Source organism: Athene cunicularia (assembly GCF_003259725.1).
Source record: "Athene cunicularia isolate RWA chromosome 1 unlocalized genomic scaffold, athCun1 chr1_part2, whole genome shotgun sequence".
Classification (NCBI taxonomy): Eukaryota; Metazoa; Chordata; class Aves; order Strigiformes; family Strigidae; genus Athene; species Athene cunicularia.
The window spans coordinates 80445577-80462967 of NW_020799092.1; the positions used below are offsets into that span (position 1 = coordinate 80445577).

Genomic DNA, 17391 nt, shown 5'->3' on the forward strand with positions numbered 1-17391 from the left:
CTGCTTAATCTGTATAAAAGCCAACACATAGGTGAGCTGATTTGTGTTCGGTGTTTCTTACGCTGGGTGGTTTAAGTTTTAAAAGAGAAAGTAATTGGATTTTATAATTTGGTTGTATTTAATTAAAAGACTGTGCTTATACACTTTTGAATAAATACACCTACTTTTCTGGCCTGGTCCCAAACCCCAGTCAGAGTTCTGGGCACTGCAGCCCCAGAAGTGGTTACGGTGCCAGTCAAGATGCAAGGGCTTCCCATCTCTGATATTATTTTCTACCTTGGACAAATGACTTAATTTTTATCTCGGTTCTTCTTGCTGTTAAAAAAAAAAAAAAAAAAAAAAAAAAAAACATCACAGCTCTGATTATTAAAGGCTGTGACTTGGAGAGGTACCACAGGAACGTGAAGCACCGTTATATTATTAATTCACTTTCATTTCTTCCTCACGTGTTTTCTTTTGCAAACCATTTCACATCTTGGGTGTTTGCACATTTTAGCTTTTTAAGGGGTTTTTACGGTCTCGACGCTCTCCTCCTGTAGTCACACAGCTCAGAGCCTCCTGCCCCAAATGGTGCCGCGTGTTGCAGCGTGTGGTGATGGGGCATCTGCCTCTGGGCTTCCGAGAGGCTGTGAATGAGGCGGGCTCTGGTGCGCCTACAGAAGATGTAGATCATTGCAGCACACAGACATTTTGGGGCTAATTTTATGTTCCCTCTACAGTCCATGGTGACAAATAGGTGCTTCTCAGCCACAGTTCATCTCACCTCAGGCAGACCAGAGAGGAATCCATTTCTTGGCATGGTTGGTAAGAGGAGCTGAGGTTCACAAACACAGTAAAAACATCTCTGATGTGAACATCTGAAGTTGTGTGAATACCTCTAAAGCACTTCGGGTTCATCTGGAGGCAGAGAATGGGCATTACTGTTGTCCCCAGAACTGTTCCAGGTTAATTAAAACTCAAGAAAGAACTCTTGGGAAATGATGATCAGGATATACATTCCCCTGTAGAATCGTGTCCTGAGGGTGATGATACTCCCTGGTGTGTTTTAGGGCTGTAACTGCATAGAGGACTCACAGGATGCAGTTTAAGATGAGCAGGTTAGAGAGTGGATATATGACGTAGCAGATACTTTCCATCACTAGTTTCTATTTCGTTATCATAAGCTCCCCAGATGGAATTAAAACAAGCATCCATACTGGCAGTCTCTTGCTTTAAAATGCTGCTCACCGATGCATGTGTGCAAACATCATTGCCGTCTTCACGAGGTGTAGGAATTGCATAATTGCTGGGTTATGTGGATTTTCCTTTGCTTTGATATTTCAAGTTTTCAGAGCTTTGTTTGCAAATTCCTGCATGCTAGAGTTCACCTCTCCTGCCCCATCTCCCGTGCCCTGTAACCATCAACTCCGCCCTCGCCTCTTTCCCTTTCCCATCGCAAATGTCTCCTGTGCCATAGACAGAAAAGCCCCATGGGCTTCTCTTCTCAAGTCAAGACAGCCCTAAAAATACATTTCTTCTGCATGACATGAACTGAAGTTACCTCATTTCTTGCTGTATTTTCCTTTTTTGCTCTCACTCACCTCCTCCATATATTTAAATAAAATGGTTCTACCAAGATCTGCACGTACCAGAATTCAATGACTTTATGACTGCGGCTTTGGGCTCTTTTCCTCTTGCATGCTCATTGTTCTGTCTTGTGGATTTTGTCTAGATTTAGTCTGTAAGTGCTTCATATTTAACCTTTTTTACTTTCTTATTAGAGTACCTAAGGTATTTTTGGGTGCTATGAAAGTGACTCCCTCATCCCCCAAAAAAGAATTAGATAAAGTACAGAATTTTTTGTTCCCTTCGCGTGTGTCAGCACCCAGATCTCAGTTCTTGCCTTGTGAATCCCTTTCTGCCTGCACTACCACAGAGTGGGCACCCAGCTGTATAATGAAGGAATAATTAAAGTAAGGTCCTTTATTCTGAAACATCACACTGTTCGTCTGAAGGTCCTTCTCTTAAGAAGAGATCAAGTCATTCTCAGGGAAATCAGAATTTAATTTTGAATTCACCTGGCCATCTTTTGAAAAACTTTTTTGTGCGCAGGCCTTGGGTTATAGGTTAACATTAGCATTTAAATGGAGAATGGTATTAATAGCCCTCAGAGGAGCTTGTCTCATCCTGATTGCCTTTCCAGAGATTTTTTTCTAAATGAGAAAGCCTCTTTATTTTTTTATTCTTTTGCCAAGAACAGAGATAAAGAGACCATCTTTTTTGATATATGTATATATATATATACTCAAAGTGCATCCTTGAAAAATGGGTTCATTGTTGGCAACTTGATGTTTAGTTTTAAAACTGCTATTTAAAAAAAAAAAAAAAAAAAAAAGAACAAAACAAAACACTGTCATGTGTGTTAATTGGCTTCTTCAGTTTAAGTTTGCCCATGGGATGTTTTTTTCTTTCACCCGGGAACCATTTCCACCAGTGATACTTATCCTTCCTTACCTGCTCTTAGTACAAAGATGTTCCAAAGATGTTCTTCGGATGATGGTAGATATTCCTGGGCCAATTCCAGTCTGCTAAAGAGAGCAGAAAGAATGAAGTTGTATTTGGGCTTTGGATTAGGCATTATTTGCTCGTGTCTGTCCTCAAAAACATGCTCAAAGAATTCAAGAGTTAGTTCAGACAGTTTGAACCAGTCCCACGGTCTGTAGTCAGAAGAGCAGGTTACAGACGTCTAGGTTAGACTTGCTGGGGCGTGAGATAGTCACATGAAGGAGCATTGTAAGGATGGACTTTATTTTTTTGAAAAAACAAATCTTTGTCATACAACCCATCAAAACTAGTTCATCCTGTATGAGCAGGGTAGTAAGGATTTTGGACACCTTATAGAGTCTTTCACTCCTCATTCCCCCAAAATAATGGCCATCAACTCTGAAGCTGAACACAAGTGGAGAGTTTGGCCTGGTATTTACCATCTTATAAAGCTAAAGGCTTGGAGCCAGGTTAATGTTTCCTTCCCCTTGTAAAACAGCAGTTGTTGGTATTTCCATAGCAAATCAGGAGAGTTACTGTGTAAGAACCTGTACCACATTTACATGTATAAAATCTGTCATATCAGATCAACACAACAGGTCCCATCTATGCTTTTCAGCATAATACAAATGAATAATAACCCTGCGAGTAAGCGTACAAACAGAAGGATTTCCCTGATGAGGTGAGTCACCCAGGTCACTTTGTTCCCATCAGCCACATTCCTGACTTCACACTCGGGTGAGTAGTAAGTTCAGATGTTCTCTTTGTACCCTGAGTATCTCACTGCTGAGCACTGGGAGGCTCTTACTGCCCAGGCTGATGATCTGTGTAGGGTAGATCAGCTTCCGTGTGCTCAGCTGTGCTCACGTAGAAGCTGACTGAAGGCTTGGGAAGCTAAATTTGCTTTTTGGTTAGGTACACTAATCCTCTATTATTATTTATTAACCTATTTGTCAGGTGATAGAATCAGCCCTTGATAAATATTAATTCTTCTCTCTGGTTTTAAATCTCAACTTTAAAAAAACAAAGCAGTTCGCCAGCATTTCACCGAATAGAGCTTCCCCTCACCTGTCATACATTTATTTCCCCCATCCCTTACTAACTTGCTTTTCTCAACCTCCTCTTGATAATCAAAAGAGCATTTATAATGGCAGGACAAATACACTTCTGAAAGTAAAATGAAGAGCCTAAATAAAAAATCACAGAACAAGAGGCTCATCCCACTCAGTCTTTCATATTTCATTATTTGATAACATCAGAAGATGAGTCCATCAGAGCTGCTTGGGCAAAGGCAAACAGGAGTGTGTCTGATCAATATTTATTAATACTTTCAAAGACAAGGGAGGCAAAGTTGAGCAGACTTCGTAATGGAGTGAATAATTACTCATGCAAATAGGGTTTGGCCGAAGGCAATGCCATGCCAAAGCGACAGTTTTTTAATTGCACCCAATTAAAAATGCATACCTTTCGCTCACTCGTACTGTCTCGCTTGCTCTCTTTTTTATTTTGGAGGAAATTTTTAATTAAAAAATAATCTGATCCTGAAAAGAGTGACAGATGAATCCTTGTGTTTATTAGGTGCAAAATTCTTCAGTAATCCAAGATTTGGGACAGGCTCAGAAGGAAAGCAGCTGTAATGACATGGGGTAAAGATGGGCTTGCATTGCTGAACTTGCCCAGTGATGGGTCTCAGCTGCAGATGGGGCAACTTTAGGTCTTGCTTTTTCTTCTTTCAAGGTGCTCAGTCACCTTGGGAAGGCCTGTGCTTTGGAGCAAAGACTTGCCATCTCTCAGAGAGATCGCCCCATCTGAGGTACCCTCTCTGTCAGTTTGTTGAAAATCCAGCCAGAGCTAGCAAAGGTAAAAATCTCATTTCGCATCCGCACACATGAAGGTGATCAGTGTTTCCCAAATCTAAGTGTTTACCTTGGCAGACCTGGGGTTTTTCTACACATTTTGTGTGTAACTGTACTTGAGATATTGCCAGAGCCCTCAAAGCTAACCTCGTATTAGATTTCTGACTGTGTATTGAAGCATCTTGATAAATACCCAAATCTAAAATATTGAGACTAACAGCAGCTTCTGTGCACTCAGTGAATGAGCCACACATCAAAACACCAGAAGGATACTCTAGAGCTGATGGGGAGGTAGCTGCTCTTCAAATTTGGGATCTTAGTTTCTGCAGGGTCCCAGATACAACTATTTAATTATGCCAAGTTCAAGCATAAACATCACAGGACTAATTATAGCTAAACAGGGGAGCTGAAATTAAAACTCATCCTTAGACCACTGCCCCGCAGGGCTTTATCAATCCCTGCCTGGAGCTGGATGTCCCTTGAACTGCTTTAGCTGAAGAACGAGCTGTGTTTTTCTGGCTGGGACAGAGTACAGTAGTGCCAGTGTTACCAAGGAGGATTTGACTGAGCCTCAGCAGTGCTCCTGTCACCTGCCACTGCATTGTTGCTTCTGGAACCTCATGAGATCTGCTATTTTGTGTTTGTTATGAGGCTACCTGCAAGAGGAGCGGAGGTTTAAAGACTAGCCATCAGCGTGGCAGGAGGTGGGTTGGACACAGAGGCCTTACCATGACGTACTCCTGAGCCAAGACTGTTTTTTTCCGTACAGGGGTTCTCAGGGAGTTTCCACGTGTCTCATGAGAGGGCTGGGGCTTTGCTGTGCTGAGATTAGAGTGTTAGCATCGTTAGCAATTAAACTGCTAAATCTGTTCCTGTGATTGGAGGTGAGATTTGGTTTAGTCTCCCTCTCCCCTAATCCAGGACTCCGAAATCGGCTTCCAAAGTTTTGTGGCTTCTGCTATTGATGTTCTATCGAAAGCTAAGACTCCATGCTGCGGCTCTGCTGGGGACCGGGTCAGCCTTGTAAAATGCTTCTTGTCTGAGCCACGTAAATGTTTTCAGTCCCTGTGTCAAAGAGCGGCCTCGTGCAGCACGACCAGCGTCGCAGTCTGAGTGAACAAGAGCTGTGCCTGTCGAGGGGAGTGCAGCGGTAAATCGGATCAGGTCACATGGTGGTACAGGAGCTTCTGGGGCACCACGAATTGTGCTGTTGGGGTTTTCATGGACATGGGAGCTGAAATCATTGGCTGATTTGGGCGTTACCCAAGTTTCTAGGGATTCCCCAGTTGCTTTCTTCAAACAGCAGGTGATACAGGGATGTGTGAGCTCTCCCCTGTGCTTACCTGCCTTTCGAGCTGCACAAACATCCTCTTTTATCACGTAGTAAGTCAGAGGGATTTGGAGTTACCGAGCCTGTTCTCGAGTGGTTTGCATGATTTCCCTTCCTTTTCTAAAGGAAATAACTCTCATTGAGATAATTTTCTGCCCCGTTTACCCCCTGCTTTTGAAGGAACAGTGTGTCCTTGGAGCTGAGCCCACCTCAAAGCCCTCTCAGGCAGTCTGTGATGCTGGTGAACTGGTCCTCCCTCAGCTCCAGGAGTTTCATAGCCCGTATCTCAAATGTGTGGAGCCTAACAGCTTGATTGCTTTTTCAGCTTATCATTCATCCCCAGAAGCTATTTTTTTATTTGTGTCTTGTGCCTTCTACGTGTATCCTCTCCCACTCACACACATTCCCTTCTTTTGAGCACACAACCCAAATCCTGTGAGTCCTTGTTCTCTGAGTTGATGATTTTGGAGTCCTCAAGCCAGGAGCCCTTCCTCCCACCTGATCTCGGCTGGCCCCTGACCACAGTTGTGTTGGCGCAGGCTTTCAACCACAGGAGCAGTTCTCAGGCCACAGCAGCAGGCCGTGTCTTGAAGGAGACAGAGGAGATAAAAATGCCAAGCTCTGAAGCCCAGTAGCCTGGCCACGCTCGCAGGTGAGGCCTGAGATACTCCATAAGTGTGTTTTTGCTACAGCTGCTTGCAGCCATTGCTGCAGTGATTTGCAGTCTGGGTGCTCTCTGCAAAGGCACAGCTAAGCCAGACCTGAGAGCCTGCGAAGTAAAGAACAAGAGAAATATAATATGCAGCTTTGCCCTGATTGCTATTTTAATGCATTCAAAGAGGAGAGAAAGGGAGGGAGGTGATAACTTTTCCTGGAGCCCCTGCTCTTGGGTTTTAAATAATTTATTCCACCAAGACCTAAGGATTAGAGTGCAGCCTGCCCTCGTCCTCCTGCAGAAGCGTAGAGGAGTCATGCAGGGACCTCCTCCTCAGCTGCTCCAGCCCGTTTCTGCCTCGCTTTTCTCTTCTTGCCAAGAAGTGCTGGGTATTTGGCTGAAACAAATCCTTGCTGCTGTGTGATGCATGCAGACAGACAGGATCTTTTCACTTCTTCCTTGAGCTTTTCAGATCCTTGTTTTTTAACAAGGGCATATAACATCTGTAATCAAGCTATAAAGTTAACCAATTCCTCTAGAAAAAGGGTTACTTTCCATCCATGCACTGCTTTATTTTTTTTTGGTTTTGAAATCTCAAACAGACCTAAACCCACAGCCAAGCCTCACCACTTGCTGGAGCTTGCTGCAGTGGAGTCATATGTGAGAACCTTCCCCTTATCCCTGACCTTGAAGGGTCTGCCCAGGATCAGGAACCCCTCTGCCTAAAGAAGTTTTGTAAAGCCTTGTATTTTCACAGCTCCCTCTGAACAGGATTCTTTGCCTTGGTGATATCTAGACCCCTGACACCAGATCTTACCCTGTGGTACAGATGAGGAAGCTGAGGGACAAGAGCACAGCTCTGTGAATGGGAAAGGAATTCACAGAAGTGCTATATAAAGGGCACCAGCGGCCTGATTCCCCTTCTGCTGCATGATCTCTAGGCAGCGCTTTCCAAGAGTCAGACACTCTTCTCCCCGTTTCAAACCTTAATCAGTTTGTGCTACAGAGGAAGGAGGGAAAGAAAAAGTCTCAAAGAAGCCCAGCAGCTCTCACTAGTTTTACCTCTTCCACTTGGGCTGTGGAGTCAGGGCAAACAATTCAGTCCCATGCCTAGTCCCTGCCCATTTTTTTTCTACAGTGGCTAGATTGGCAGCTGTCAGAATTGCCTCACTGCTTCCCTGGCCTGTGACACATTTTCCCTTCTAGTAAGTACTTGTTTAAATTCCCTTCCTTGGAAATCTGTTCTTTCACTAATGCCACTTTACATTAATTTAAACCAGCCTGCACTGCAGCTTCTATATTATGCCTTGTTTTCAGATGATCTTTTACTTATTAAAAAAGGCGCCTCGGCTCCTGGCTCAAATTTTATTTTGCATTATTTAAGATCTTCCTCTCAAACTGTGTGTCTCAATAGCATTGGAGGTCTCTGGAGTTTTGGGCTTGGAGCTCTTCCCATGCTCCGTATTAGCATCTCTCTGCAATGGGGGTTCATTAGGGACAAAAAACCTCCACTTCCCCTACCCCTGGGATACCTTTTCTTTCCAGAAGACTCCAGTTCTTGCAGGCTGAGTGACGAGATACACATCTGTGCATCACCTCGTATATGTATCTATATGCATCTGTGTCTATACACTGCATTGTGTATGCTGGATGCTGTTGGCTGACAGCAACTGCTAGGAAAGAGGAGCCCTCAGTTCCCCATGGTTAGTCTTTTCCCTGAGTATGGAAGAGTGTGGGGAGCAGATTTATGAGATTTCTTCTCCTGTACATGCCCACTTGGCATCTCCTGATGTTCGGTACATTTGTGCTCTCTTTGTACAGCGCCTGACACAGCCCCCTCTGCTGATGGCACTGCTGAATAAAGTGACAGTCGATGGTATTCTACAGAAATAAAGGTCTAGAGCACCAGGTATTGCTGCTCACCAGAGTGGGATTTTTGTTTGCTTCCTTTTCAGGCAGTATTATGAGATGCTCTACAACACAGCAGACGAGCTCTTAAACCTTGTGGTGGATCAAGGGGTGAAGTACACAGAGCTGGAATACATCTATGCCCTGAATTTACTGCACCGGAGCCAGACGGGCGTGGGAGACCAAACCACCCAGAACATGAGGTTGCAGCGGTTGAAGGAGATCATTTGTGAGCAGGCTGCTATCAAACAGGCCACCAAGGACAAGAAAATCACCACCGTGTGATCTGCTCTGTCGCTCACATTAACCGAGCAGCAGGGGCTGTCAGGTTGCAGGTCCAAGGCTTTGTGTTTCTGTTATAAGCAAAGGCAAAAGCGCTATCTTCTGGGTGGCATTGTACTAGTGAGAAGGGAAATGCCATTTGAAACTTGGTTCTGGGGTTGTTTGGGGGGGGGGTTTGATGTGTAATCACTTAATGCTTCCTTTAAGGTGTTCTCCCAGGAGTGACCGCACAGCGGGAACAGGCATCCTGGTGGAGATTTGGGTGGGATATTTGTCTTTGTTCTGTTGCTGCTGCTTTGCCTTGAGATGTAAAGCAAGCTGCTATCTCTGGCGGGGTGGGAAAAGAGGAGATTTCACACTGGCTCAGGTCAGAGTCTTCCATGGAAGTTCAGACCACACTAAAGTAAAGAGCACCGTGGCAGCCAAGCACAGACCTGTTGGTCACGTGTGGGATCTTGGTGGTTTTGAAGCCATTCCCAGGGCGTTGCTGGGTGGAGCCTGTTTCAGCTCTGCCAGTGCAATTCCCCATGACAGTTGTGGATGAATTAAGTTTTCTGCTGTTTCCACTGCAAAAAGATCTAGTTGCTTATTCCTTCAGATAGTGATAAGCAAGTTCTCATAGTGGGAGGTGACATGGGACTGTTTGTTTCCACTTCTACTTTTTCATTATCATGGAGCCATATGGCATCAGTTTCGACAGCGCATGCTGCACTGGACGATGGTGGATATAGAAGAAAATTGCCAATATAAGGTAAATAGCAAAACTTAATTCTTTTTTTTTTTTTCCTGATATCTTTTGAGTCTCCCCAGCTCAAAAGATATTTTGTAATTGTCATTTGATGTACTGGAAGGACACACAGGCTTATGTAGCTCAGCACTAATGATCAGCAAGGGCAGGAGGAGGGCAGATCCCAGCTCTGCAGTCTGAGGTCACTATTTCTGCCCTGCCTTGACCATGTAAAGCCACCTGGTAAAAGGTTCTTTATTCACTGAGGCTGAGGAGTTTATACCATCCCTCCCTACCTGCACTTATATTTTCCAAGTAAATTGTCAACCCAGCTGAGTATCACATGTTGAGATGGGTTCTCTCTGAGCTGTGTAACTGCTTGTGTGTCAGTCTTGAAACTGCAGAATTAAAGGGTGTTTAAAGACTTCTCAAAGGCTCTGGTGCTTTGTCTTTTTTTTTTTTTTTAAACTCTTATTTTTGTGGCATTTAAAAGATTTCCTTCCAGGTCCAAATTGATATGGTGTCTTCCAAGGTTACATCAGTGTGGAAGTGGTCTTCTGAATCATTCAGCCCAATCTCCAGCTACCACGGGCCAACTGGACAAGAATCTTCTCAACCTCCATGTTAAAAGCAGAACCAGTAGTTCTAGTTGTTAGGAATTTTCTTCCACAATTTTTCTTACACCAATATTGGCCATTAACTACAAGAGTTCCTTCCTTTCCTTGATGAATTTGCATGCGTGAGGGTGGAGAACACCATCAGGGTAAGACGTATGATGATAAAGGGGTCTTTCTGGGGTAACACAAGACCTATACTGAGCTGCTCAGACACTGAGATATGCTGCAGTGTAGAGACAGGAAAGCAAATTATTCTGTATCCAGACTTTGGAGGAAGGTAAAGAAGCAGCTTGGTACATGTTAGACAGATTTCAGACCCTTTGAGGTACAGAAGTGATGTGTACGGAGCTCTGAATTCAGACCGGGCTGCTATGGACTAATGTCAGACTATTTTTGATTCCTCTCATCTTTAATTGCTTAATAATCTGAGGCTCTGCCTCATCTTCACATGGCTGATCTCGAGCTTTGCAGTCCGCATTTTCCACCCACCAAGCAGCTGTGCTGGTGGGTGCCATGACAGATTGCATGAAATCAAGAACATTTCATATTGGGAGTGTTTGCTTCTAAAGCAATTTAAAAGACTCTTCTTTGAACTGCACCTCACACTGTCCATCACACCGCCACAAGATGTAAATACAGAGCCCTAGCACACGCCTGTGCACTGACCTGAGATGTGAAAAGGCGTTTGCTAGAATGCATGGCACAAGAACACCAGAAGAGAGGCAGGGGACATAGAGGGACTCCTCAAGTCCCTCAAGTGTTCAGACTCTCAGTCCTCTCCAGAGCCTCACAAGAGAAGTTTATATTCTCTCTGGGTATTAGAGTGGTCACACCAAGGGCACAAAGAGAGTGAGGGTTGCTAGAGGGCACAGAGACGGGCATGAGCAGCATGTGGCAGGTAGGAACCCAGACCCTGAGCACCTTATTTCAGCCACTCATTGACATACACTGCCCAAGCTTGTCACAAACTGTCCATAAGCAAGAAACTGTTGATAAAGAGGATGTCTGAAACCACTCCAGTGGGACGCCCTGCGGGGGACCAGCAGGGTGAGCTCTGCGGAGGTGGGACGTTGGGCCGTTTCTCTCCCCATCCCTCCTGTTGGTACCCAAAGACAGAACTTGCCTCACTGCACAGGCACAAGCCAGAGGAAATGAGAACCTTCCGGAACAGCCCATTGCACAAGCGTAAGAAAGGCTGTATAAAGGCAACACCCCACGTGTGTCTTTGTCAACCCATCCCCTACAGACCAAGCTGGCTGCGCTGGGACAATGCAGGAGCCAAGGGTAGTGATGACCCTTTCCCCATCCCTCCTCTCTTTTCTCTTTCTTCTTTTTGCTCTCTCTTTCTCACATATATTCATGTATATAAGGTTTGTACTAATGGAATTGCGATTGGTTGGTCACTGATGGGTTATTAGGAAAACAGTCTCATCCCAAAGTGCCTTTATGAATTCTCTGGACAGTTATCCGTTGACTGTTGCCAAATTGCCTCCATTCACTCACTAAACTGGTCAGTTAATAGAGTCACCAGCACAATTGTTCTGTGGTGACTGGTCCCACCCTGCAGCTCTGGCTCTTCCCCCGGCACACGGGCTCTCAGGGAATTCAGAAGATTCACCCCCCCCATAACCCACCGTGTGGGACGAGACAAAGCTTTCTTGCTGCATTGCAAGAAAATCCTGCCAGAAAGATCCAGCCTTAACAAATCTCTACTGCGTATTTTTCCCAGAAACGTAGCTTTTTACAGTGTTTTCTTGCCAACAGGTGTTTCAGAAGTAGAACATACGCAATGGAGACTATGATTTTGAAGCACAGAAATCTTCCAGAGAGCTCATGTTTAGGCAAGGCACCTAGTTCTGTGTGTGCATGTGTCATTTTAGATCACCCACTTTCCCTGCTGCTTTCCAAGAGAGAGCATTAAATAATCAGCAGGCCCAGGCTCTGCACAGTGCAGTTCAGCTTTGCTAAACCACCTCCCAGTGAGTTTCCTGCTGCATGTGTTTCCAGAGAGCAATAATGGCGTGGCACCAACCCACTTGCTACAAAGCACCGGGACAATATGAGCAATGAGGGGGCTATTTTGGCACCAAGCCTGCCTGGAAAAAGAGTCTCCTTGCAAGGGGTCTGGCTTGTGTGTTGATGTTTGTTGCAAATCCTCTCGCTAATAGGGAATCAAGTGGGTGGGGGAGAGATCTTTAGGGAACATTTTTTGTTCATTAAGCTGTTACTGCGGTTAGAGTCAAGCTGTTATGTTTAATAGTAAATAACTATTCAGACAACACACTGGCTTATCCACGCACAATGTCCACACACACACTATAAGCACCCATCTGGAGCCACAGTTGGGAGGCCACCTCCAAAGGTGGTTGGAAGAAGAAGGTGGTACTGATGGTGGCTTCTAAGTAAGTGTTTGGACAGTCCCTTGAGAGCACATGGGCTCACCCAGACTTCTGTGTAATCCTGGAGTCTTCATATAGCAGCCACCACCCGAGTCACACAGGTCCTTACTGATGCTCATATGTGCTTGTGGTCTTGTGCAGATTTGGCACGCTCTGGCTGTCCTGAATTTATCAGTTCTTACAGATTCCACAGAAGCACAAGTCTTCTGAGAGTACCAGCTCTTGGGAAACTTTCTGACAATACCTGGCCAGCATTTAGTTTTCCTTTCTTCTGCGTGTTGTTGTCTGGTAACTTTCTCCATCCCAGCCTGCGCAACCTGGTCACACACATGGAGCATTTATAACACACACACACAGTGGAATATGGTTTCCCAAAGGGAACAAACCACATGGGGGTGTTGCAAACTGTGTAAAGACCCAGGAACCCCCTTTATCTTAGATCTGAGCTCTGCCAAGCACGACTTACCCCACTTCTGCCCTAAAGGATGGACCCAATCATCAGCCTGGTACCTTCTTACAAAGACAACAGATCTAACTTCTCCAGTTCTGTTCTCTGTGCCAGTTCTTGCCTACAGCAGTTTTGAAGTCCTGACATGACCCTGCAGGACACAAAAGTTTATGGACAAGGCCTAGAGATTTTGTTTTGTAATGCAACGTGAAATGCTGTCAGCTCTGCCAGCACTAGGAGAGTAATCGTTACAGGGATGTGGCCCTTCGGTGCTTAAAGAGACAAGGAAATACTTCTCCAGCCCGCAAAACGAAATATTTTCATGGGGCCTGTAAAAGTTCATGAGGGTTTCACAATTTTCTCTTTACAGCCTCATAATCTTTACTGGGTTTTAATTATCACGCTACTTTGAAGCCTGCGCCAGACACAATAGCAGAAGTGGAAGGTAAAGCAAATTCCTCTGGTTCCTGTCACAGTCGTGTATCAGTCACCAGCTCGTCCTCTCCCGAGTGCCTCCTCCCTTGACATCCTCTTGATTAAGGTTGATAGAAACCTGTCTGACGAATACACATACAAATATATTCATGTACCCACACGTGCATAGACAGATAACCACCACCCCCCCCGTGGTGTGGATCCTCTCAACCTCATAATCTGCCATACATGTGATAATCATGGCCATTCAGAGACAGCGCTGGCTGGAAAGGTTTGCTGAGGAGTTGTTCCACTGAGACACTCTTTTCGCCTTTTATTGACTGCATTTTTGTTTTATTAGCATGAGTCATAATTGCAAATTCCTTTTTGAATGTGGTAGATAGCAATAAAGGGGAGGGCACTCAGACAGAGAGCGGGGGAGAGTTGCCAAGAGGAAATTAACATTGCAGTAATGTTGATTCTATTGCTCTTAGACAAGCAGGGAGCTTTTTTGGGGGGTGGGAAGAGTCGTTCTACTGAGCTGATGGCGAAGTCACACAAATGGCCACTTGGAAACTGATCCTTAGTCCGGGGAATTAATTCCCATAGTGGAACACACTGTGACACACAAGCCCTGTCCATCACTGCAGACCTTGGCCACAAAGCTGACTGTGCTCCTCTCATTTCAGGAATTTATTACCCAAGGATTCATCCTACCGCACTTTAAATACCCGGTGACCCACATCAATTATATCACAGTCACAACTTGAGCCTCGGGCAAGGCTGGATGCCCACTGCTGTGTATGCACGTAGCAGGGGATGCTCTGCCCTGAAGAGTTTGCTCTCCAAAGAGGCGTGATGGATGATAAACTCAAAAGGAAGCTGAGATGTAAGGAAGTCAAATGTTGCTCTCCAGGCCATGGTCCCTGGTGTACTAGCCCTGCTCTCTCATTACTGGGCAAAGGCCATCTTGTCAATCCGAGCCAGAGCTGCCTGTGCCCTGCAGTTCACGTTTTAGCTTTTGGCATCAAACAAGGAGCGTGCTCAGAAATGAGGCATTTTATTTTATTTTCTGTTCCTTCCTTTGCTGATTGGATCTAACAACTGAGCCAGGAAAAAAAAAAATTATGTAGCTGCGGCCAGCATATAATCATTAAATTTGCTTTCGGATGACCTGTGTGAAATTCATCAGGAGAGATTTATTGGAAAGTTCATTGCATCGGTGTTCATTATTTACTCTGTTAGGCTTAGGCACAGTGGCAATCAGTAGAGAAAATTGGACTGTTAGGGCCTTGGACTTCAGTGTTTGTAATTTCCTCTACTGAGTTGCAGCATGGAATATATTTGGCACAGACAAATCACTCCCTCCGCTGCTACAGCTCAGTGTGCTCATCCAGTGGCAACCAGCCATCATTGTGGCGCTGACAATCGGAGAGGTGAAAACGGGTCTGGGGAAAAGAGGAATAGAAAGCAGCCTGAATCCCGACCCTGGTGCTGAGCGTTTCCAAAGGCCCGCGGTGACTTAAATGAATATCACGGTTATTTTTCATGCCTCTGCCACGCAGCTGAGGCAAAGTTACAGCTCTCGCTGGCAATGTGCCCCCTCCATCGCTGGGCTCTGACAAGCACAAGTAGGCCAGGCCTGAGCTGAGCGGGACTAAAATCTAGGGGATCCACAAGAGACTGATGGAGAACTGGTGATATTTGTATTATCCAGATGGAGTTTTCCTGGTCATCAAGGGGAAGATGCAAGAGGAACCAGCCTGGAGATGAAATACCTCTCTGCAGGTCTCTCCTCCCCTCGGTAGCTGTACTTTGCTGGCCCCCTGCCCTGTTAAAGACACCTTGCAATGACAAGCAGCAGCACACGACACTGCAGTGGCTTCGTGATTCTGAGTATCGCCAACTCCGTCAGCTCTGTAAGAACCAGACACCAGCTCTCTCATGGTATCTACAATGCCTCTCCAGCAGGACTGGCTGTCAGAGTCTTTCCCCCCATGCTCAGGGACACTCTTCAAGGCATCTCTGATCCTCCACGGGGTCTTGTTTGTCCCCTGGCTGGTGGCGCATCACGAGGGGCCAGAGAGTAGTGTTTCTGGGATGTGAGGGGGTTGGGTGCAGACAGGCTGCTGGACTGAAGTAAGGGAGATCTTGTCTCCTGGTTGGGACAGACGTTAGTAGGGGGGGTCTGATGCCATCTTGCCCTCATGTGCAAGTCCCCAGCAGGCTCAGACTACCAGAAAGCTAACAGGAGAGAGGAGAGAGAGCCGAGCCTCCCCAAGCCCTTCTGACTCCTCATCCAAGACTTTTAAGACTTTGCTCATGCAGGCTGTTGGCAGCTATCCCCACATAGGGAGACTTCTCCAAATTCAGAATCATCAAGGTTGGAAAAGACCTTGAAGGTCATCTAGTCCAAAATTCAAGGCAGCCAGCTCTGATGTGACACACACACACAGAGCGGGGTATTCCTGAGTGGAAAAGCTCAGGGAGGTGCAGCAAGAAACACATGAGGATCAAGGGGAAATGAGTAAACCCAAGCCACTGGCTGCAGGGAACTGATTTAAGGAGCTTGGCTGTGCTCCCAGCAGGCTGATGAGCAGTAACACAGCCGTAGGAATCAGCTGAAGGGAAGGTGTCAAACAGTCTCACACCTCTGCCCCATCGCCATGAAAACCAAGACCTGCAAAGCCAGGTTAGGCATGATTTGAGCAGCGCACAGGCTGCCTGTTTTACACTTTGCTTCTCTTCCCACTCAGAAGCAACAAGGCAGCATTTCAGGTTTGCCCTTCCTCCCTACATCCAGCTGGGTCCTTTTTATTGCTCAGTGCCTCTTGGTGAATCACCGAGTGAATTTCCATGGGGCTTTTGCAAGCGCAAAGAGCTATCAGAGTGCGAGGGCTACCTATAAATCTGCTTTGCATGTGGCATGTATTTGAGAGCTGATTGTTTTTATAATTGAATAGTAAATCAATGTATTTAAGGCCAGCGTTTGCTGTTAACACTTCTGAGTATGAAATGCTCTCTCTGTCAATAGTGGGAAGGTTTTATTAGGATAATAACTGCTGATTTAGAGCTTCGGGTCTGGTTTTCTTGAGGTGTTTTTAATGCTCAGTTCAGCGTTTGCTGTTCCAGAGCCAGGAGAATTTGGGGAACATTTCACACCATAGCCAGGCACCATTCAAAATGCGACATGAGATTGAATGTCTGGGGAAACATCTCTCACCTTCTGTGCCACATCAGCCCCTCTGGCAATGAGGGAACAGCAGATTAATGAGTTTTCCTTCATTAGCACAGCTGGAGTCACTTCTCACCTACCTGAACTACTCCATCCCTTTTCTTTGAGCTTTCAGCTTGAGCAGCTGAGTGTGGTGAGAGCTTTCTGGGACACATTTTGGGGGCTGAAGCTGTTTCAAACCACTGATCTCCACTGGGCCAGGCTGGCCATGATGTGGGTTGCCTTTTCAATTGCCCTGCTGGCTACCAGGCAGCCATTCTCCTTTCCCTGAACCTGCATTGGCCTAGAAGATTTCTCTCTCCTTGGTGCATCAAAAAATCCCCATTCTGACATGAAGAGCAGGAATGGATCAGGTGAGGCTGTGAATAACTGAGTCTACATACTGAGCTGCTGCTCATTAATCACTCCGATGAGAAGCCCAGGCATTTAGGGGAACGGTAAAAGTCCCTCATCTGCATGATTAGCTCTTTCCCAGCTGATTACAGAAGCAGGACAGTCTGCGAACAGTTCCTGTGTTTTTAATGATTCCTTACACATGAGTAGTTACCCCAAAAAGCTCTGAGCAATGAGAGATGACCCCTTGTGCCATCCTCCCTGCTCCCAGTAGTGGACCAAGAGAGTCTGTGTTACCAAATGCAGAGAGGATGGAGGGGAGGACACCAAGACATCCATGAGCACACAGCCCCTAACTGCCACGGAGGGGTCACCCCTGCTGTGTGTAGGACGTGGAGGAGGGGAAGGTTGAGTAAGAGTGGTCTGAGCACAGAGTTGACAACGTGGGACTCTTGGCACTGGTGAGGCCGCCCCTCGCTGAGTGGGTTCAGTTCTGGGCCCCTCACCCAAAAAGGCCATTGAATGACTCGAGCGTGGCCAGAGAAGGGCAACGGAGCTGGGGCAGGGTCTGGAGCACAGGTCTGCTGGGGAGCGGCTGGGGGAACTGGGGGGGTTCAGTCTGGAGAAGAGGAGGCTGAGGGGAGACCTCCTGGCCCAGAACTGA

The 17391-nt window shown here is 46.0% G+C and overlaps 1 protein-coding gene across 1 annotated transcript in view; it reads left to right on the forward strand.

Annotated features, from left to right (window-relative positions):
* EXOC4 (exocyst complex component 4) overlaps nt 1-9714 on the forward strand; it is a 421183-nt gene extending 411469 nt beyond the window's left edge. Inside the window, exon 18 of the mRNA XM_026868343.1 lies at nt 8320-9714. Coding sequence (XP_026724144.1) covers nt 8320-8557 — 238 coding nt within the window. The 3' untranslated portion in view covers nt 8558-9714. The remainder of the gene's footprint in view (nt 1-8319) is intronic.
* The last annotated feature ends 7677 nt before the right edge of the window (nt 9715-17391 follow it).